General features: G+C 55.5%; 1 protein-coding gene across 1 annotated transcript; it reads left to right on the plus strand.

Moving 5' to 3' along the window:
• The first annotated feature begins 1,072 nt into the window (after positions 1-1,072).
• Positions 1,073-20,286, plus strand: XYLT2 (xylosyltransferase 2). The gene is made up of 11 exons (XM_025199160.1): positions 1,073-2,572; positions 9,273-9,747; positions 10,382-10,557; positions 12,051-12,253; positions 12,847-12,927; positions 13,308-13,524; positions 13,623-13,799; positions 14,691-14,953; positions 15,048-15,243; positions 15,680-16,013; positions 17,057-20,286. Exons 1-11 carry the CDS (start codon positions 2,366-2,368, stop codon positions 17,377-17,379), a joined length of 2,652 nt encoding a protein of 883 aa, XP_025054945.1. The 5' UTR covers positions 1,073-2,365; the 3' UTR covers positions 17,380-20,286.
• Positions 20,287-21,904: the final 1,618 nt, after the last annotated feature.

Below are 21,904 nucleotides of genomic sequence, written 5' to 3' on the forward strand. Positions count from 1 at the left end.
TGGGTGTCCAGCCTGGTGCAGGCTGACGGGGCAGCCTCCCCTCTCCGAAGCGCTCAGCACCTGGCAGTGCCCCCTGCTTTGCACCGGGGAAGCCGAGGCAGGGGCAGGCGAAGTGGCTCCCTCAAGGTCACACCCCAGAAGCAGCTCTGCGGCGGGGCTGTGCTTCGTGTTTCAGCTCCTGACCCCCAGGTAGCGCGAGTCACCTGCAGGCGTCGCACGTGCTTTGGGGGCACGCAGGCCTGGGCCATGCAGCCTCGAGGCCACGTCTGCGCCTGGCAGGGACCCAGCGTGGTCCCCGCATCTGTGCAGCCTGGGGCAAGCGGCCTCGCTCTTCTGTGTAAGGGCCAGATGGTCAAGGCTGGAGCGCGTTCAGCCAGGGTGGGCACAGGGAAGGGCTTCTGCTGTCTGTGCTGATGCTGCTGGTCAAAGGGGGCCCAGGACTGTGCCTGTCAACCCAGATCCTTGGGCAAGTGGTGATGCATGGGGGTAGGGGGCCCGTGTGCTGGCAGGAGCTGGGACAGGGAGCGAGGAGCAGGCAGGCCGGGGAGTTGACTCGTGCACTGAGGAAGAGTGGGTAGAGCCGGAGAGGACAGGTGCATCATACTGTCATAGCCATGAGGGATGTGGTTACATCTGGTTTCCCCGTTTCCTGGTGGAGTGGCTTTTGTGACTTGTCTGGCTAGGGGCAGTTGGGTTTGCCGGGGCTCAGCTGCCTCTCCCAGGCCTAGCAAAAGCTTTGCCTTCAGTATTTTATGGAAGAAAAGTTGCCAGCTCTGGGAGGCTTCCTGGGAAGAGAAGGGAGGAGAGTGTGTGTGGTCTCAGATCCCCCCTCTCCGCAGTGTGCCGAGTGTCTGCTGGTGAATTGTGCTGTCAACTTGACTGACATGGTGGGCAGGCAGCGAGACCCCTCGTGGGCCACACTTACCAGGCGGTATTGATGGCACCACGTGCCGGGGACCGAGCGGCTTCTGAAGTCTTCTGACTCAGAAAGACTCCACTTAAGGTATGGAATAAATGTTAGTGGAGGGGAGGAGAAATGCCTGTGATGCTTAAGAGGTTGGTGACAAGGGAGGGAGAGGAGGGAACCGAGGAACCAGGAGTTCCTGAGCTGCAGTCCTGGCTGTACTTCTGGCTCCTTCACTCCTGTGACCTTGAGTGAGTGACTTGACCATCTGTGAAATGGGAATGTTACAAACCCAGCTCAAAGGGGAAGCGGCGAAGCTTCGCTGAGTGAAGGGCTCAGAGCATTTGGGATGGAGGCCTCGACTGCTAATGTTTTCCCCTGTCTGCCTTTGCTCAGAAAGGAACGCGTAGGCTGTGTTCCCCCTGGAGGCCCTGCCTTTTGGCTGGAACTTCCTCGCACGATTTACCCATACGTCCCAAGATTGTGCTGGGAAGTTGGCAGGTTTCACTGATGCCTCCGGGCATCTTGCATACAGATGAGAGGAGAAATTAGTCCATTGGTCTCACGGTCTCCTCCTGCATGGTGTGAACACGAGCTGAGGGCAGGAGTGATCTGACTGAGAGCAGGAGAGAACTGCCCTGGGTCGTTGCTGAAAGCCAGGACCTGTTAGGACGTCCCAGGAGAGCTGGCTTTGCAGGGTTGTGAAGAGATGCCCCATGCTGGGGTCCACAAAGCATAAGGCAGCATCATAGAGATGCTCCAGGTAGCTCCAAACGCTCTAGTTCTGGACCTGGAAGCAGCATGGCCATGTTAGCGGGGTGCTGTGCTTGCTCTGCAGAGCTAATTAACCTAAGTAATGGGTATAGCCATGTTAGTACAGAGTGCTTCTTGTCCAAGACCCAGCTCAAGTATCTGTGTCACTGGCTTACCCTGTATGAACAACCCCTTAGACACTCAAATGAGCCTTGCCCTTTCCCTTCCCTTTGGCCAGGATGTCTGCACATGGCTGGAAGGATCATTCTGCTGTCTGTTGCAGCTGCAAGACTTGGATGATGTTCAGCCTGCGCCCAAACACAAACCAGGATCTTCTGAGAGAAGACTGAGTTTCCCCTCCTTGCCATCTAGCTGCTCTTCAAGCAGCTGCTTATAGCTGCCATTCTTTTGGCAGGAAGCCTCCACTGATATCCGTTTCCTTCCTACTCAACTCTTTACTGTGTCTTTTCAGAGAACGTGTCACATAGATAATAGGGAGACACAAGATACAGCAAATAACAGAGCCTTCAGCTGGAGAACTGATGCACAAACTCAATGAGATGGCTGGCCTTTTGAGTCTGTCCGCACATTCAGCCCCACCTTCCTCGCCACTTACAGACAGCAGGGCAGGCAGCATGGCTGAGAGGAAAAAGACCCTAAAGATATTCCCAGGAAGACTTTGTGCAGACCTCACAGTGACATGTATAAATGAGGACAGACCAATGCTCCTGCAGCACGTTGCCTCCCAAAGGGAGGGGAAAGGGGGCTGCTCGACCTCTTCCTTGTCCCGGAGATGTGCCTCAAACATCTCAGCACATCTGGATAACATGCTTGGTAACACACTCCAAGCTTGGTTCCCCATCTGTTGGCTTGGAGGTTGATGGGAGCAGGTCTGCTTGCTCAGACGATGCCCAGGTCAGTCCCCAGAGCTGTGTCCCTTCCCGCAGAGATAGCAGCTTCTTTTTCTGGCTGCCTCTCTGAATGAGTTAGTCGCTGAGGTGCTCCATTGCCCTGACTCTGGGCTAACATGGCCAGCCACGTCTCCTTATTGCCTCTGTCAGCTTTTCCAATCGGACCCAATTGCTGTCGATCGCACTAGAGCGCCCTCGGAGACGGGACAGACTCTTCTCTGCCTTAGGCGAGCTACTTCATCTTGCTTGGTTCAGAGCAGGGCTGAGGTTGCAGGTAGGGAGGGCTAAAGGACTCTCGAGTCATCTTGCTTTGCCCTTCAAGTGGGCAGCTTCAAAAACCTTATTGCAGCTGTGCCAGTTGTTGCCAGTCCCTTCACAGGCTGGCCAGGGCTGAGCGACAGCCCTGTCCTTCCTAGGAGTACAGTGCCAACTGGAATCCAGTCTCCCTTTCTTACAAATGCCCATTTTGTCTTGTCCTGCATGCCTTCCATGCCACATCTGCATGGTCACTTGGCCTATGTGCTTCTGCTGCGGTAGAAGGTCTGTGGGCTGAAAGGCGAGGGCACACTCCGCAGCCTGTGCAGGCCTGGCTTAGTCGGGCACTACCTGCAGTGGAGATTGTCAAGGCAGTGACACCTGTCTCCTGGGAGCCTGACAAGCCAGCTCATTTCAAGGGAACCACTGAGCAGCCGGGGCGATGTCTAGACTAATGACTTGGAGCCTAAAGCCCATGCAACTTATTCCCAATCCCTGGATAAAGCTCCCCCAGGGCCTTATTTCTGATCCTTGCTGGTATTTATCCTTCTATGGACACTGCTTCCTTCTGGACAGTTGCACTTACCGATAGTTGGCATTCCCTCTGTTTGCTGTTCTCCAGAGGTACGCTGCCTCTTGCAATCAGATTCTGGCCTTGGATGTATGTGCATGTTTCCCAGCAAGCTTGGTAGGAGCTGTGCCCTGTGCCTGATGGCAGAGGTTGGCTTCCTTGGTGTAGTTCAGGCTTGAACATGCAGTAGATTTGTGGAAACCTCTGAATATCCCTGTAGGTGGAGAGGAGGAGCTGTAGTTTGAGGGGTGGGGTGGTGAAGATCCTTGTAGCTGATTCATGTACTTTTCCATTTTTCATTTTGTACGTTTAATCCCGTGCCTGCGTGGATCAAAACGCCTCTCCATCCTAAGCATTTCCATGGTGCGCATCACAAGGGGATCAGAGAAGCTCCCTGTAAGATGGCCTGTTCTCATTGCATATCATTAAAGCTACTGTAGAAAGCAGGGCAGGGTGGTATCTTCTAGACTAACTCATTTAGAGTGGCATGAACTTTCATAGGCTGTCCTACCGCTCTGAACACAACTATTGAATTCTTCCCAAAGAGCTTTAACTGTGTTAGAGAGACAGTGAGTGAGTCTACACATGCCTATTAATGCGCAGCAACAAACTCCAGGGCTTATTGCTCCTGGGCGCTTGTCTGCACATGTGCCCAGGATTGCAGCACATTGAGCCAGGTCGTGGGATTGGGGCTGCTCCCGGCTGCTCAGTGTGCTGTGGAGGAGCTGGCTGGGGCACAAGGGTGCTTCAGTGCAGGGCTAGCCGGCAGGCAGCCCCCCGCACTGAAGCACCCTCGTGCCCCAGCCAGTCGGAGCAGCGTCTACACGAGTGCTGCTGCACACAAAAAAAAAAAACAACCCTGCAGCAGGGCACTACCAACCCTGCAGCAGGGCACTCTTGTATTTACAGGTACTGTCCTGCTGTAGAGTAAATGAGTTTACTTCAGCCTAATAGCAGCTCATGTGTAGATGCTAAGACATTTATTGCACAGCTAATTACTGTGCAGTAAATGTCTTGTGTAGACATGCCCATGCAGCCCAGTTCAAGTGTTCAGAGTCGTATGAGTTTGGGCATCCAAATCCCACACGCAATTTTGGAAAATCTCAGCATGGTTTTTTGTTTTTTTTTTTAAATTCTTCAGTGGCCTTTTCTCTTCTCTATGTGTATTTCATGTCCCCTATGGTGTCTGCAACCCAAATGCCACACTGGTGCAGGAAACCTGGACAGCAGGTCCTGTTTCCATCACCCAAGTGGTGGGGAAGAAGGGCTGAAAGCCCAATTAAATTTCAAAACTGCTTTGTTTAATGCATCTTGGTGACACCCGTGGCTCAGGGCAGGGTTGTGTTGAGGCGGGGTTTCCAAGCTGGCCAGTTCCCTCGAGCTCAAGGATGCAAAAACCTCTGTTTGCAAACAGGCCTGTGTGAGAATCCCGCGGCCTTTCTCGCTGGGAGAAAGGAGAGAGCAGAGCTCAGTTGTTCCCCTCGTTCTTGGCATACTCAGATCGAGCCCTCGGAGCCCACAGGCTGCCAACTGGATAGGAAACGTGCCTGCGATCTCTGCTCCAGAGTCTGCACGGCAAGTGGTCATGTGCCCGTCAACGCTCCCATCCTCTGCCAGCTCCCAGGGCTGGCTGCTACCCAGAGGCCACGTATTTCAAATCAGGCAGACCAAGAAGGGGAGGCAAAAATCAGTTGTGCTGCAGAATAGCGACGAGTATCTGGATTCATGGAGGTCTGCTATTACGATTTGCTTTCCAGTGGTACCTGGAGCTTCCAAATGTGATCAGGACCCCAGGGTGTTGGGTGCTGTCTGCCCGTACAGTCAGAGACGGGGATCTTCCAGGCAAGGCAGGCAGAGAGTCAGTGGGAAACAGAGCCCTTTATCCCTTTAACAAATCCCCCGCCCAAGAACGGCCATAGCACAAGCACTCGCGTCGTGGCCCTGTCGGAGTAACAAATCTGCGAATTCTGCTAAATACCTGCCATCAACAACCACGGGCAGGACACGAGAAGACGACGACCCCGGCAGATGAAGATGAGAGGGGGAATAGAAAGGGCAAAAGCAATCATTGTTAGATAGCAAGTTGATGCCAAAATATTTATTTCCTTAGTCATCCCTGTTTGTCACTGCAGCATCGTTTGTGTCAGTCGGGAGGAAGGAAGGAAGTCCCTGGTGGGAAATTTCCTCGCAGCTCTGGATTTTGTAGGTGGCTGGGAGATACCTTGGTGACGGATGTGTTAGAAGCACGGCTGAGAGCGAGTCCTTTTGTCAGCACTCTCGCCGCGCCAACCGAGCGGGCGCTGGGGCCCGTGACGTAGGCTCCCTGCCTGTTTACGCTGCGGCAAGGCTGGCCCGGGTCCGGGTGTCTGTGAAGGAGGGCTCGCTCCAGAAGGTGCGGGAGGGAATAGAGAAATGAGCTCTTGGCGGGCTGTGGAAGTGGCTGTGTGGGGGAGGGCAGGAGCGATGCGCGGGCAGCGAGTTCTCCTGGGAACCTCGCCAAAACTTCTGCACGAGCCTTAAATACAGATAATGGGATTGGAGTCAGTCTCCTCTGCGTCCCTTGCAGACTGGGCTGGAGGGCTTGCTTCTGGGTGGTGCAGTAATTAGGGACCGTTGGGTTTATTAATTGGCAGCTCAAGGAGGGACCAGGTGGCTTTTAATTATTCCCTCTATGGGGGCGGGGAGCCAGGAGTGGGCCAGGGGAAGGGAGGCGGACTGAGATGAATCGGGGGCCTTATGTGAGACCTGTGCCTAAAAGCCCTGAGAGGCGCGTTGTAGGAGGACGGACAGGAGGTCTCTGCTCCCTGCTTTGTTGCTAGAATTGCACATGAGGAACAGCCTTGCCCATCACGACTGGGCAGGAGAGGCCGAGGGCCTGGGCAAGGGGGGGCATGGCTGGTGATGGAGACGTGCTCACAGCAGCTGCTGGGAGTTGAAATCTCAGAGTAAATGCAGCTGCTTTGCTCCCAGTGCCTTAAAGGGGGACAGGAAAATAAAAACCAGAGCGGACGAGACTTTTGCAAAACCCGCTGCTCTGTCCGTGCTCCTCGCCCCTCCCCTTCCATGCTGCTGCAAGAGCCCGGGTTGCCTCCTGCTTCACTGGCTGGTGCCCATCCTCTTCTCTCTGGGAAGCACAGGGTGAGCCTGCCAGAGACCGTGGAGTGGCTCTGCTCCTTGCTTGTCCTCCTTCTCCCCACTGTGCCACTACTATGACTTGTGTGGAGAAAACAGGTTTCTAACTCCCTGCACAGATGGGCCAGCGTGGTGACTAATGAACTGTTCTCTCTGCCCAGTCTGGGCTCCCTGTGATGCGGGTGCCAAGGGGAAGACTGGGAAGGGCTGAGTCTGGCCCAGACCTCTCTGCTGCACGAGCTTTGCTGACAGAAGCCAGTTAAAAGCTGACCAGTCGGTCGGCCTCTGCTCATTGCTGTGGCACGTGATGGCTGTAGGGGGCAAGCTGGCTTGCTCACAGAGCTGTTCAGTCGAGATGCTCTTTGCTAGCATGTGAGGTCTGCTCTAGGGACTGTGGTTTGTGCCTCCAGGTCCTGCAAGCGTCGAAGTGTCCAAGCCTCTCCTTTGCGCCTGGGTCTCCCTTCGGTTTGCTCTTCCCAGCTTCTGCACCAAGGGACGAAGTCCTTGTGATGGGCTGGTGCATCTGCTCTCTATACTTCCTGCAGTGGCTGCCTTGCTGCGCTCCAGGTCTCTCAGAGCTCCTGTCCCAAAGCATCCTGCCCCCTTGCTGGGGCAAGGGGCATTGGGGTAATGCTTGGATCCCAAGCACTGCACTGAGGGATAGCATTGGGAAGACTGGCTGAACTGCAGCAGCAGTGGCACTGTAAGCTTAATGTCCAGCTTCCGTCGGCCAGACCAGAGTGAAGGACCCAGGCACAAGTTCAGTACCTGCCCAGGCCTGGCAAATGCTGGGACAGATGCTGCTGTGGAGTCGAAGCATCTTCCGGTTGTTGCAAGCACAGGCAGCACCAGCCCGCGGCTGCTGTCTGCTCCAGCCTGCGGAAGGAGGTTTGGTGGCTCCAGTCTCGGCTTGCCTGACTCGCTGGGGCTGGAGGGGCCCAGGGAAGCTGCTGACTCACCTTGTGTCTCTTGCTCTTAATGCTTCCAAGCTTAGGTTCCTGCTCCAACTCCGTTGTTTCCTCGGTGTGCTGAGTGCTACCAGCTGCAGCCTTTCCCCAGCCTGCACCTTGCCCCATACACAGCCCCAGCTGCCCCCCTAAGCTCTGCACTTTCAGGCCTGCGGGTAGCTCCCACACATGAAGGGCCCTACCAGAGCAGCCTACCTAGCCATCGGTCCTGGTGTCCTACCTTCAGGAGCATCCCGTATCTGAAAGCAGGGAGACTTCTCCAGGCTCTTCTCCACCACCCTGCTGCTGCCTTTTCTCTGCTGCTTTTCACCAGACCATGCCACCCAAGCTTCCTCCCCTCCCCTCCCCTCCCCTCTCCAGTGTCAGCTTGCTTGGATAATGAGCCAGCCTGGTAGAGATAATGAGGCATAATTAACGGTTCCCTCTAGTTTTGGCCCCGGCTCCTTGGCATAGCGTGCTGTGGGGGGCTTGAGCCAGCAAGACGTCCCAGCTCCCTCTCTGTCCCTGCTCCCAAAGCAGCTTCTGAGGGTCCAAACTGCAAAAGGGAGCAAGCAGGTTAGTGCAGAATGGCTGTGCTGTATGACCAAAGCAGTATGCCCAAGGCCAGCAGAGAGAGCAGTTGGCAGTATTGGAAAGGAAAGACGCTAGCCTGTTTATCACCACAGTGCCCAAATGCCTTACTTCCCTTTCTTGGGTGCATGGGGACATGCAATACTTGTACAGTACACAGGAAATACAGAACAGCAAAGATCAGTGATTACTAGTGTGCGGAAAAGAGTGCAGTTGTAGTTAAGGCACTGAAATCCCAGGTCTGCCCCAGACTTGTGTGTGAACTTGGGCAAGTTTATTCCCATTTTACAGCTAGATGAAAGAAGAGACTGCCTTATGAGAAGCAGTGGTCTTCCTAAGTGTATGTACAGTGCCTAGCACAATGAGGCCCTGCACTCATAAGACTTGATGCGCGGTGGTGGGTGTGGGTGTTCAGATGCAAAACAAGCATGCCAGCGTGTGTGCTAGGGACAGAGGAAACGTCCCTGCTCTACAAATTCAGCACATTGAAAGTATATAAGGGTGGGGGTGCATCAGGACTTGGGAGAACAGTTGTTCACCAGGGCTTCCCGTGGGATAACGAGGTCTAACGACCACAAACTCCTGGAAGGCTGATTCAACTGGACATAAGAAGAAACTGCTTTACAGTCTGTTTGTCCAGGGTCCAGAACCACCTCCCCCCAGAGGTGGTGCAAGCACCTACTCTGGACCTATTCATAAGGCATCTGGATGTTTATCTTGCTGGGATCCTATGACCCCAGCTGACTTCCTGCCTATGGCAGGGGACTCGATGATCTTGCGAGGTCCTTTCTAGCCCCTAATGTCTATGAATCTATGAGTCTAAAAACAAAGTTGAGGTGTATGTTGTCATCTCTCCAGTCACTTACTGCATTGCACAGATGCTGCTAACACTGGTACATTGAGCAAGAGACTGGTTTGAGGGTTTCCTGGCTTCTTTCCCGAGTTCAATCATGGGCTTCTTGTGTGGCCTCAGAGCAGTCAGTGCCTTTGTTTTGCTCTGTATAAATGGTGCAGCATAAAAGGGAGATCGGGGTCAGGGGGTTTGTGCCTCAGTTTCCCATGTATTCAGTAGGAATGTATGATGTTGGGTCAGTGTCTGTAGAGTACGGTGAAGCAGGTTGATCACTGTTGATCATGGTACTCCTTAAGCAACTTGGTGACGCATCTGAGAAGTTAACCCTTTCCTTTGTGTCCAATCCAATGTGGAGAAGGGACGGCAAAAGAAGGCACGGCTACCTGAGAACAGCGAGGGCTCCCGAGACTCAGACAGCTCAGCCGGGCGTCGTGGGAGTGCTAGCCGCAAGCACGGGAGATGGAAAGGCCGCCCGGAGGGTCCTGGGGTGCTGGTGACCAAGGTGGTGAGAGCAGTCACAGTGAAACACAAGCCTGGACGGAGGCTCCCTGTCATGCTGGACTCATCGAGCCGGAGGAACCTGACGGTGCTGCGTGGGGACGCCCAGCTGGCCATCTTCCAGCACGGTGACACGGGCAGTGTAGAGGGGGCCCCTCAGCCCACCGAGAACAGCTTCACCCCCAAGTGTGAGATCACAGGCAAGGATGCCCTCTCGGCACTGGCGAGAGCCAGCACCAAGCAGTGCCAGCAGGAGATTGCCAACGTGGTGTGCCTGCACCAGGCTGGGAACCTGATGCCACGCTCTGTGCCCCGGCACTGCCAGCTCTCAGGTGAGATTTGCCCCAGATCGCAAGCAGAGCTCTGAGAGAGGTCCTTGCCAGTGCCCCCTACCCTCTGGTCTAGTCCTAGTCCGGAGTCAGAGAGACCAAATCGCATCAACAATGCCTTAACTTTAATGTGTGATCAAGGGGGTGCAGGTCATCCAGTGTAATGCATGCTAGCCTCTTAAGTTAAGGATCTGGCCTCTGAACAAGGCTGGCTTGTCTATATGGAGTCAGACTGCTGCGCGATTGCAAAGGGAAATCACAAATGCAGCCCACAGTTATGTATCTTCATGGGCAATAGGGAGCACCTTGCTCACAGCCAACATAGAGCAGCCCATGTTCTAGCAGGCTGTGCTCTGTCTGCTCACAGCCCCCTGTCAGCACTGGGACAGGAGACGGTTGATGCAGCCCATTTTCTAGAAGGGGATGATCGCAGGGTGCTTCACATCCTACAGGGGTGCAGCATGAAGCCCTGGCTGGGTTCTCCTGGTTCATTGAGAACATTGGAATGGCAGGGCTGGGGCAGTAAAAGATCTCTCAGCCTTCCTGGGAACCTCTTACCCAAGGGAACTGGCTGCTTTCCTTCCTCTGGCTGTTGCCTAGCTGTTGGCTCAGTGTGTGACCCCTCTGTTCCCCATAGGGAAAGTCAGCCCCGTGATCCAGTGGGACGAGAGCAGAATGCAGCAGACCCCTGTGAAGAAGCCGGTGCGCGTTGCATACATGCTGGTGGCTCACGGCAGGGCCATCCGCCAGCTGAAGCGGCTCATCAAGGCCGTGTATCACCAGCAGCACTTCTTCTACATCCACGTCGACAAGGTAGGTGATGGGAGGCAGTCAGGGTGGGAGTCGCAGTGCAACAGAAAGAAGAGACTGCGGGAGGCATGCGGGGATCATGGTTGCTGGGACATGGCAGGAGGCCATGTCTGAGGGAGGGAAGAAGCAATTGTACTGGTTGGCTCCTCTGCTGGGGTCTAGCAGCTTGTTCATCGAGACTGGAGCTCTCTGTCTCCTCGCCCAGATTGCAGCTGAGCAAAGATTTTGCCATGGAAGCATCGCTCTGTTCATTCCCACAACTTCCCCATGAGGGTGGCAGGGACTGTGAATTCGGGAGAAACGTTCTGGGTCCATCCAGTACTGGCCTGTCCACCTAGGAGGCCTGTGATGCACCTCCTCCTGCCTGTCTGTTCCTTCAGACACCTGTGATTGCCTGCCTTCATCCCGCCCTTCCCAGGAGCCTCAACTTGCACCCAGAAGGTTTTGTGCTGCCCTCCTCAGAGCAGAGAGCTGGTCCCTGGGCCTCTTTCTCACCAGTGATTCCTCCCTTGTGAATGGCCAACCATCTCGTTCGTTTGCATCCAGCTGGACAAGGGGTGGGCTCGCCCTTCTCCCCAGAGGGGACATTGACACTCGAACCTTCTCCTGGTTTTCTGTCTCCTAGGCACTTGGCAGAGTCCAGCTGCCATGCAAAAGGCTTGCCTGGAGATAAAGCTTCACCCTGCCCCGTAGCTTAAAGCCAAGTGGATCAGCTCCTAGTGTGCAGAGTGGGTGTGAGACCTGCCAGTGCTGGGAGGCTGGATGCTGGCCCCAGGCAGCTGCAATGTCCCAGCCTGCTGCTCTCAGCCCAGCAGCACGGCTGAGGGGAGTCCATGGTCACCATATGGCTGCCATGCAGATCTGGCTCCTCGTAGCGTTTCATTGCTATCCCAGCACAGGGGCATCAGCCCAGCCAGTGGGAAGTGCAGGGTGCTGTGGCAGCAGCCAAGGAGGCATGGGCAGACTGCCTCGGCAGTTGTTCCTGTCTTTTTTGGGCTGCCAGAGCAGGCTGTCCACCCTGGTCTGCCCTGTCAGCCTCCCATTCAGGCATGCCTGTTCTCAGCTTGGATTTTTCCAAGCCCTGCGCCTGCTGGTGGTGATGGGCTAAGGTCTGGTGCTGTCCCCAGTGTCCCAGTGGACTGGAGCCTGTGTGTATGAGTGGAAGGCAGCCAGGTCAGTGTTTCACCAGGGTCCAGCGCAGAGACTAGGCACTGAAATGGGCAGGAAAGCCTGAAGACCAGCCAGACTGGTTTCCCCATGGGGCAGTGGTGCTCCCTGTGGGAATGGGCTCAGGTAGCACACACTGCAGTTCTTGGGAGCACTGAGCACCTGCAACTCATCAGCAAGTGCAGTGGATGCTCGGCCCCTCCCAGATTAAGCTCGGGCTAATTCTTGGGGTCTTCTCCTCTGTCACGGTGCTGCTAGGACTCCCTGGGGCTGGAAGCCAGTGCCCTGGGAGGCCCAACCCTGCCTGAGCTGGAGTCTCTCCTTTGCAGCGCTCTAACTACCTGCACCGTGAGGCTGTGGAGCTGGCCCAGCACTACCCCAACATCCGGGTCACACCCTGGCGCATGGTGACCATCTGGGGCGGTGCCAGCCTGCTGAAGATGTACCTGCGCAGCATGAAGGATCTGCTGGAGCTGACTGAGTGGCCCTGGGACTTCTTCATCAACCTGAGCGCCACCGACTACCCAACCAGGTCAGCCAGTTCAGGGGAGTGGGTGGGAGGGGAAAAGCTGTTTGCAGCTGTGGCCTCGGCCACTTCAGGAAGTTGATGTTCTGGCACCTGGCATGGTTGCCTGTCTGGGAGATGCCGGAGAGCATCTCTGTGGGAAGGAGGAAGAGATGGAAAGGAGAAGAGGCCAAAGGGACAAGCACGGTTGGCAGTGGCACCTGCATTCCCTGGCAAGGAGGGCCGTGCCCACTAGACTGCTTCCTGGTACTTGCACTGGGAGTCTAGGCTGGTAGGCCTTTATCCCGCTATATACATCCCTGACCCTCTGGGCACTGTAGTGGGTAATGCACAGACATGCACACATGAGTACAAACATGTGCATGCCTCCACACATGCACAAATGCATCATTTTCTCCTTGTCCCGATTAGACTTTGAACAGCAGGGAGGTCAGATTTGCATCGTGCTGGCCATGGGATAAGTATTTGGACCTGTGCCTATCAAACAGCTGTAGACCTTTGTCAGTGGCTCTTTCAAACTCAGCCATGCTCAATAAGCACTTTGTGGGCCACCTTGGCTCCAGCTCCTGTGCCAGTGCTGTTAACTCTTGTATTTGCAGGACCAACGAGGAGCTGGTGACGTTCCTGTCCAAGTACCGGGACAAGAACTTCCTCAAGTCCCATGGTCGAGACAATGCCAGGTAACAGCTGCTCACCTCCCCCAAGGGGCTAGCACTGGCCTCGGGGATAGACGTGAGGTGCAGAGAGCAGTGGGGGTCAGTTTAGAGGAAAACAGGGATTAGGGCTGTTGTCCCAAGCTGCTGAAAGGCCATGGCACTCCAGCCCTACGCCATCACGTGCTTGCAGTACAGCTGTGTTGATGATGGGCCAAGTCCTCCGCTGTACTAATGATCTATCATTACCACACTTGAGGGCTAGGGACACTCCAGTGCCCTTCTCTCACTGCAGAGAGGGAAGTACTCTCCTGGTGCTGGGCAGACTCCTCACAGCGGGTGTGAGGAGCTCTTCAGGGAGAGTGCATTCTTTACCCAGCCCATCCTCTTCCCTCCTCTCCCACAAGGTTCATTAAGAAGCAGGGCCTGGACCGCCTCTTCCACGAGTGCGACTCCCACATGTGGCGCCTGGGTGAGCGGCAGATCCCCGAGGGCATCGTTGTGGATGGCGGCTCGGACTGGTTCTCGCTGACCCGGAATTTCGTGGAGTACGTGGTGCGCACGGAGGACCAGCTGGTGTCCCAGCTGCGCCAGTTCTACACCTACACGTTGCTGCCAGCCGAGGTGAGTCGAGGCGAGGGTCCTGGCCTGGGAGAGGTGTCTTGGGGCTGGCTTTGTAGCCAGGAGTCGAGCTGCAAGCGATCTCTTTTGTGCCCATGCAGTCTTTCTTTCACACCGTCCTGGAGAACAGCCATGCCTGTGAGACTCTGGTTGACAACAACCTGCGGGTGACCAACTGGAACCGCAAGCTGGGCTGCAAGTGCCAGTACAAGCACATCGTGGACTGGTGCGGCTGCTCCCCAAATGACTTCAAGCCCCAGGATTTCTTGCGGCTACAGGTGAAAACCCTGCTCCTGCCTCTCTTCCCTCCAGCCCCTCGACCTTCCCCTCTCCTTCTCCCCACTCCTAGGCTAGTGTCAAGGTACTTCAGAGCGTAGACCTGGCTGTGCCAGCTCGGGTACTAATAGCCTTGTAACCTCAGCACCCTGGAGCTCACGGCAGGCTGCAAAACCTGCCCAGAAGCTAGACAGATGCTTGGGCTGTCAGTCTATGCTGAGCTCTGCTGGCAGTGCCGAAGCCAACCAGCCTAATGCCAGTTCGGGGGTGTCTGCATGAGCTGTAGTTACATACCCTACAACCTACACCCCTACATATCCTACAGACACTTCCATTCCCCTCTCCACTGTACAAATCCAATGCTCAGTAAGCAGCTTGGCTTCCCCTTGCTCTAGGCTTTGGTTTAGCAAACCCACATCTTCTCTAGGGAGAAACCCTCTTAAATATTGTGGTGCTGAACTCCCCTGACAGACACCTGCCAAGTGAGCAGGAGCCGAAGACATGCGCATGGTTAATCATCTCTGCCAGCTTGCACTGACCCCCTTAGGTCCCCAAAGGACCCAGTGAGCAGGGCCAGGCAGCCAGTGCCCTGCTGGCCTTGTTGGGGCTCTGTGAGAGCAGAGACATCCTCACAGGCCGAAGGGCCCGGTGCAGCGTCAGTGGACATGCTGCTGCTGCCCACGTGTCTTTGGAAGCCAACCTGCTGACTGTGCGTAAGAAAGAACAGTGATGGATTGTTTCTTTGGAGTCTCATTTGCTTCCTGCCAGGCTCTTTGCCTTCCTCACAGCGAAGACAGACAAGTCAGCTTTCCTGCCACTTGCCTGTTCTTGGCTCTCCTGCCCCGGTAGGTGACATGTTGCCGACCCTTTCAGAAATGTCCGTGTCTTTTCAGCAACTCTCCAGGCCTACGTTCTTTGCCAGGAAGTTTGAGTCGACGGTGAACCAGGAAGTGCTGGAGATCCTGGACACGCACCTATATGGTAACTACCCGCCCAACACGCCGGCCCTCAAGGCCTACTGGGAGAATGTCTACGACCGGGTGGATGGCCTGAGTGGGCTCAGTGATGTCACCTTGACCTTCTACACATCATTCTCCAGGCTGGGGTTGCAGAAAGTGACATCCTCTCAGATGCAGAAGACAGAGAAACTCTGCAGGTGAGAAGGCCTCGGGCTCTTGATCTGGGCTCAGAGGAGTCAGCCCAGATCCCAGTGCTGCGGGGACATTAATCATCTCTTTCTCTCTCTCTAGATTTGAGCCCCGGGGCTTCCCATCCAGCGTGCACCTGTATTTCTATGACGATCGTTTCCAGGGTTACCTGGTAATGCAGGAGGTGCAGAACTCTGTGACGGGTCAGGCAGAGTCCCTGGAGATGTGGATGATGCCACGGGGGGCTCTGAAGCTGGCGGGTCACGGAGGACAATCTAACCGGTTACAGAACCTGGAGGTAGGTTCCCAGTGCCCTCCCCAGCTGAGTTCATCCGTCTTGCTTCCTTGACTACTCCAGCCCTCCCTCCCAAAGCTCTGGAAGACAGGATTGGCGGGGGCTGTCCACAGAGATTGTGGGAGATTCTGGATGTGGTGCTCCATGCTTGGGCCGTCTGCCCTCAGGAGTGCCCAAGGCCAGAAGTGGCTGAGGCTGTGTGTCCCTACTCAGTGGGGCAGGTACAAGTGGTCCAAGCTTGGTCCTTTGAATCCAGAATCTATTTCGGCTTCGTCTGTTCATAACCTACTGGAGACCACACTGCAGCCCTTGGCTGCCAGGCCTGGTGAAACGTCCTTGGGATGCTGTAAAGAGGGTGGTGGTTGGTGCCTCTGCAGCCCCTGGTGGGCTGTGGCCTGGTGTGCCCCAGCCTCCTCCTGACTTCTTCCTCCCCTGCCAGGTGGGCACAGAATGGGACCCGAAGGAGAGGATCTTTCGGAACTTCGGGGGCCTGATCGGGCCTTTTGACGAGCCGGTGGCCATGCAGAAATGGTCGCGGGGGCCCAACCTCACGGCCACCGTGGTCTGGATTGACCCCACCTACATCATTGCCACGTCCTACGACATCACAGTGGATGCTGAGGCAGAGTTCACGCAGTACAAACCGCCTCTCAATCGACCTTTGCGCCCTGGCGTCTGGACCATTCGCCTCCTCCAGTTCTGGGAGCCCCTGGGAGAGAACCAGTTCCTGGTGGCGCCGCAGACCTTCAACCGCAAGCAGCCTCTCAGGAAGGGTGAGGGAAGCTCTTGTCTGACACCTGGAGGCCTGACTCCATGCCCCATTCCCCGCTCCAGCCCTCCCACATTTCAGCTGGGCTGTCTCCCCAGTGGAGCTCACAACCCAGAACGTGAGTTACTGGTCTCTGCTGGACAGTGACAGCAGGACCAGCTGTACTTGGGACTCTTCCTTGGCCATGCAGCCTGCTTCACACAGGCCACCCTACAGCAGTGATATGGGTCTGAATTAGCAACCTTGAGGCAAAGCCCTGCACCGTCACCTGACAGCAGGGGATTTGGAGCCAAACGCTCTGCTAGTGTGAGTGGGAGAAGCCAGAGCTGCACACGTTTATAGTGCAGCTCTGTGCTAAGATGGCCCTTGCGAGTGGATCTAGTTGAGAAGCTTTCTATCCAAACAGTGTTTGACAGCCTGGCTTTGCACAGATGGCACCAGCCAGTCAAGGCCATTGTTGGCCATGTGTCCCTTAGCTTCCTCGTATGGTGGTCAGGAAGCATCTTCTGGGAGGCAATGAGTCCCAGCATGCCTTGCTCTGGGCCATGTAGTTAACTTGGGGAATTCACTGCCACAGGAGGTGGTGGAGGCAGATAGCATAGCCAGGTTCAAAAAGAGACTGGATAAGTTAATGGATGATAAATCTGTTAATGGCCATCAGTCAGATTGTTTGGAGATGTTTCCTCTGGTGTCTCTAACCCAATAAATGGTGGATGGTAGGGGTGAGTATTGAATAGAGATACCAGGTTCAATGCTCTCCCTATGTAGGATTCACTTCTGCCACTGTCAGAGACAGACTGCTGGGCTAAATGGACCATTGGTCTGACCCAGTGTGGCACTTACGTTCTTATGAACCTGGCCTATCCCATCTCCTCTTTTCCCTCTGTGACCTCTTCCTGTCAGGTTGGGGCAGTCTCCTGCCTCCTGTGGCCATGGGACAGGATAGCAAGACCCTGTTTGCCTTGTGGAAGGGCTGTGCTGAGAGGAGGGTGTGTGGACTTCACCCACCTGCCTGCTGACCTTCTCTTCCCTCTGTGTCTGGTCCAGATGACAGCAGCTGGTTACACGCCGGTCCCCCACGCAATGAGTACATGGAACAGAGCTTCCAGGGCCTGGGCGGGATTTTGAACCTGCCGCGCTCGGACGAGGCGGAGAAGGAAGCTCTCCGAAACACGCAGCTGACGGGCAAGGCGCTGGAGGCCTGGACAGACAGCAGCATCAGTGGCTTCTGGTCAGTGGCCGACGTGTGTGTGAGCAGCCCCTCCAGCTGCTCCTCCCTGGAGATCTGCAGCAAAACCTCCTGGAGTTCGCTCTCCCCGGACCCCAAGTCGGAACTGGGGCCTGTCAAACCTGACGGGCGGCTGAGGTAGCAGGGGTGGCCTTGGGGCCTGGTCATTTGGAGCAAGCAGCATCCCCCATGACAGAAGTTGGGGGAAGCGACATGGCCTGGGGGGGATTCTCTTGACTAATTCGTCCTGCAAAATTGCACCTTATCTGCCCAGGGAAACGAGAGAGGAACCTCCAGGTGGAAGAAGAACTTTCCCATTGTATTTTGGGAGAGGTGCTAAGACAGAGTCCCACCTACCTCTCCCAGGAACAAGGGGATGCCCATCACTGGGGCACACGAAGGAGCTCTGTATTTATTACTCCATGCAGTTGAGACTCAGGTTTGGGGTGGGGAAGGGTGACTGAGGGAAGGCGGGGTGGACTAGCAGGTCTGTTGGTTCTGGGTGACCCCCACACCCCTTCCCCACCCTTTCGCTCCCCCCTGCTGGATTTCTACAGGATCAGGACTCCTGCTACTGATTTCCACATTCCTGAGTGATGGCTGGCAGAGAGCTCTGGGGATGGAGCTGTGTGGGGCCATAACTGGGCCATGTGACTTTGTCCATGCCCTCGAAGTGGCTGCTGGCTCGATGCCTGCATCTCATCCCCTCCCCCACCCCTTAGTTTGTATTTTTATAAATATCTCTATAAATATATAAGAAGCCAAGTGCAATAGAGACAAAGGGCCCTGTGACCGGCGGGGACTCCTTGGGTCTCCACCTCCCTGTACACTGGAACACTTCTTGCTCTCTTGGGGGTTCTGTAGAGAAGAGGGTAGATTTGGTTTCTCCCTGCGGTGGCTGCCGGGAGGTGCTCGTACTATCCCCTGGCAAAGGGAGATGGGCAGGGGTTGGAACCCAGTCTCTGTAGCAGCCAAGTGAGTGCCAAGGCTCCCCGGTGTGGGGTGGCCAACTGTGCCAAATGCTCCTGTCTGCTAGTGTTTCTCATAGGAGGCTGGGCCTGAGAACAGGGATGGACAGCCCCAGGCTTGCCCCAGGTTGCTGCTGTAGTGTCCAAAGGCTGAGAGGGCCCCCTTGACTCAACAGTCCCCTCTTATGCCTGCTTGAGTACAGAGGCTGCAGGAGCCGGGCACTGGGATATAATTGTCCCACCCACAAGGCCCAGCCCTCGCTGCTGCTCGGATTCAGCGATGCATACCTCTGATACAGCCCTCTCTGGTTGGGCAGTGCTCAGTGCTATGTCCATTAGCTCAGACCTTGGTCTGGGAAACTGTTCCCTTCTGGGTTCCCAGGACCAGTAGTGTTGCCCCATGTGGCTTCCACAATGAGTGGCCCAGGGTCAAGTGAGCTCTGTGCAGCCTCCCTTGCCCTTTCAGGGCTCCTGCTGGAGCAGGGAAGGGCCTCAGACTATGTCCACGTGCTCCAGTGATGGGGGTCTTCTGAGTGACCTGGTGAGGAAACGCCTCCTCCATCCTCTGCAGTGCTGGAGGGTGGGACCTGGTGCTTGGAGACTCTTCCTGAAATGGTTGCATTGTTTTCAGAGTCCATGTTTCATGTGAAATGTCCCCATTTGAACCTTTCCACTCAGCCTTTAACCCTAGGCTGACCTTGGCATGTGGACCCTCCAGCCTGGCTTCTTCCACTTAACTGGTGGGGACAGTGACCCATGTATACAGTCCCAGGGGTGACCCGGTATGCACCATATTGAACTGCAAAGGGCATGGGCAGACTGACCAGGTCACAGTATTACCACTCAGAGCACATGGGGAGGGGGAGACTGGTCAGTGGGAATGGGTCTGAAGTTCAGGTTCAAACTCACATGGCCTGATAAGGGCCATTGAGTGGCCCTTACCACTTGCCCCAGAGTGAGGGAGTACTTGCACTTCTCTAAGGTCAGTGGCTCCCCTGGATCAGAGGGGCTGATTTGGGTTCACCTGTGGCACTAAGATCATCCTCTCCCATTGCTGATTTCAGATGGGGGCAGTCATGCTGGCAGGAACACGATGTTGGAGCAGTTCTTTCCTTAGCTAGTGGACCCACAGCAGTGGGAGGCCTTAGTTCCCTTCTGGCCCCAGTGAGGGGACAGGCCAGACTTGTACCTGTGCCCTGTTCCCCTCCTCCTTAGCTGGGACTGTGGGATGATGTTGCTTTGAGTGGAGAGGGACTTGTTCCAAACTGTGCTGCGTGTCCTCAAGCAACCGGGAGATAGGACATGAGTGGGAGGATCTCCGCAGGATACGGAACCTGCTCCAGAGAGGTGGTCCAGAAAGCTGTGTGTCAGGAGCATTGTGTAACGTTGTCTGAAATATGCAACACCGCCACAAATATATCTATATCTCTATGGCCCTGTGCACATCCGTTCTTTCAGCCTTCCCAAGACAGCTGATCGGGTTTCTGCTGAGATGCAACTCGGAGCAAATCTGCTGGCCTGTGCACCTGCCCCTTCCTGCTGCCTTGGGGCATCTGGGCAGTGATTGCTGCTTTCTTGTCTCAGGTTTCCCCTCCCTGTTATAGGGAACCACAGAGGAAAAACCAAATGATGCGTAAGAGCTTTATGCACCAGCCTGTATTCGCATGTTCAGCCTGGCCGGGAAGCTCACTCCTGTAATAGAGACATGTTATTTTGGGAGGAATGCTAGAGCAGCCACTCAGCATCTGTTGGCAGTTTCCAGGAGCCCTGTTCTGTAGTGAACCCTGCTACCCACACAGCACGGGCTGCCTTTCACAGTGACTTTTTTTTTAAGTGCTGCTTTGTTCCCAGGGCAACTGCTGCCTCTGCATCAGGGCATCACATGAGGCCTGACATGAACCCCAGAGGCAAGCTGCCTGCTGGGCTTAAAGCTTTGGATTTGAATCTCTGCAGCTGCCCCAGGCAATGCCCTGGGCCAAGGATTCTTAGTCCACAGTTTCCAAAGTAGTCTTGCCCAGCATCGTCATCTCCCTCTGACCAAATGCTGTGGTGCCAGGCCCCACGTGAGCACCTATACAGAGAGCAGAGAGCACATCGGGTCCTGTCCTTGTCTGCTTGCTGACACTCAGTGATTAGATCCTGGACAGGTAGCAGAAAGGTGCTAATACTGACCACATTGGATTGACAGGTGTGGTGTGAGGTATAATGACCCCCATGTGACAGGTGGAGAGTGGCTGGAGGAAGTGCTGATTGAATACGCTTCCCTGCACCTTTATCATTTTGCAGTATCAGAGCTGTCTTTCCATGAGCCTAAAGAGAACTGAGGGAGGGAACATTGCAAAACCCTCAGCAAGCAGCCTGTGTAACAGCACTGCTGCAACCATTGCCATTTCTTGGTAAATAACAACAGAGGCATTAAACAGATGCTGCTTCTCTGCTCTCCAGGCCTCTCTGTACCAAGCTACAGCCTGGCCAGGCCCACTCTGCCAACCCATCTCCCGTCCTTCCTGCATCTGAACAGTGATGAGCGAGCGTGAGAGCTCTGTCCTCAGAGTGCCACCTACATCGCTGCTGACTAAGATTTAGAGGCAGGTTCTTTGGTAGATTGAAAAACAGGCCAGAAGGGGGAGGGGGAGGGAGCTGTTTTTTCTTTGCCTGTGCAGTAACCTTATTTTTTATTAGGAGCAGTAGTATCAGGGTACCTCCCTCACCAAGATTGGAGGCTTGTGCAGTGACACAGCTCCTACCCTCAGGAGTGAACAGTCTAACCAGACCAGACACAATGATGGGGAAAGGCAGAGGTACAAAGACTTTTACTGCGGGTCGTTAGGAGATTGGGACAGTTTGCCCAGGTCCAGGCCACGTACTTAATCTTCACGGAGCTGGCTGGAGACCTGTCCACAATTCCCCTTCCCTTGAAAGACTCTTCCTGAGCTGCATGATGGAGCCCTGTCCTTCAACCCCCTTCTCCGCCCCCCCCCACCAGACATGACCCCTCTGAGAAAGCAGCAGATTGGGGCTGATGGTGACATTGGCAGCGGATGATTTCTTGTAATGCAATCCGATATCTATTTGCATTCCTTTTCCCTTCTGTGCCTTGCTTGTTGGCTTCAGCCAGGATGTGGACTCAATGTCTCTGTGCCGGAGCCCTGCCAGTGGAGTTGACGCGTGGAGGGATGTTCGCCAGGTCTCCCGATTCCACCCTGGTGGCTCTGCCCTTGCCCGTCCTCTTCGGTGGGAGCATCCGGCACAGCATGAGCACCAGGGCATGGCTGCAAGCTGGAGGGGTGCAGAAATGAATCTTTCATCCATGAGGCAGCTCGGGGAGCAGCTCCACCGCGCTCCCCCGGCCCCTACCAAGGGGCCCCAAGATGTAAGCCCCGCAGGGAGGGTCCAGCCCTCTCCTGGAGGGGGGGGCAGCTGCAAAGTCCTGTCCTGCACAGCCCAGGGCATAATCAAGGCCTTGCAAATGCCGCCCAATCGCTTGGATTGGGGGGAGGGTGTGTGTGTATATGTGTGTGAGGGGGTGCATACACACGCATCAGTCCAAGCGATTGGGGGCATTTGGAAGTCTTTGATTATGCAAACGAGCACAGCTACCTGTGTGTGTACGTGCGTGCGTGCGTGCGTGTGTGTGTGTCCCGCGGGGGGGTCCCAGCCCCGCTGCCCCCCCTTCCCCCCAGCCGCACGACCAGGACA

The sequence above is a fragment of the Alligator sinensis genome, unplaced genomic scaffold (genome assembly GCF_000455745.1).
Source record: "Alligator sinensis unplaced genomic scaffold, ASM45574v1 scaffold876_1, whole genome shotgun sequence".
Lineage (NCBI taxonomy): Eukaryota > Metazoa > Chordata > Crocodylia > Alligatoridae > Alligator > Alligator sinensis.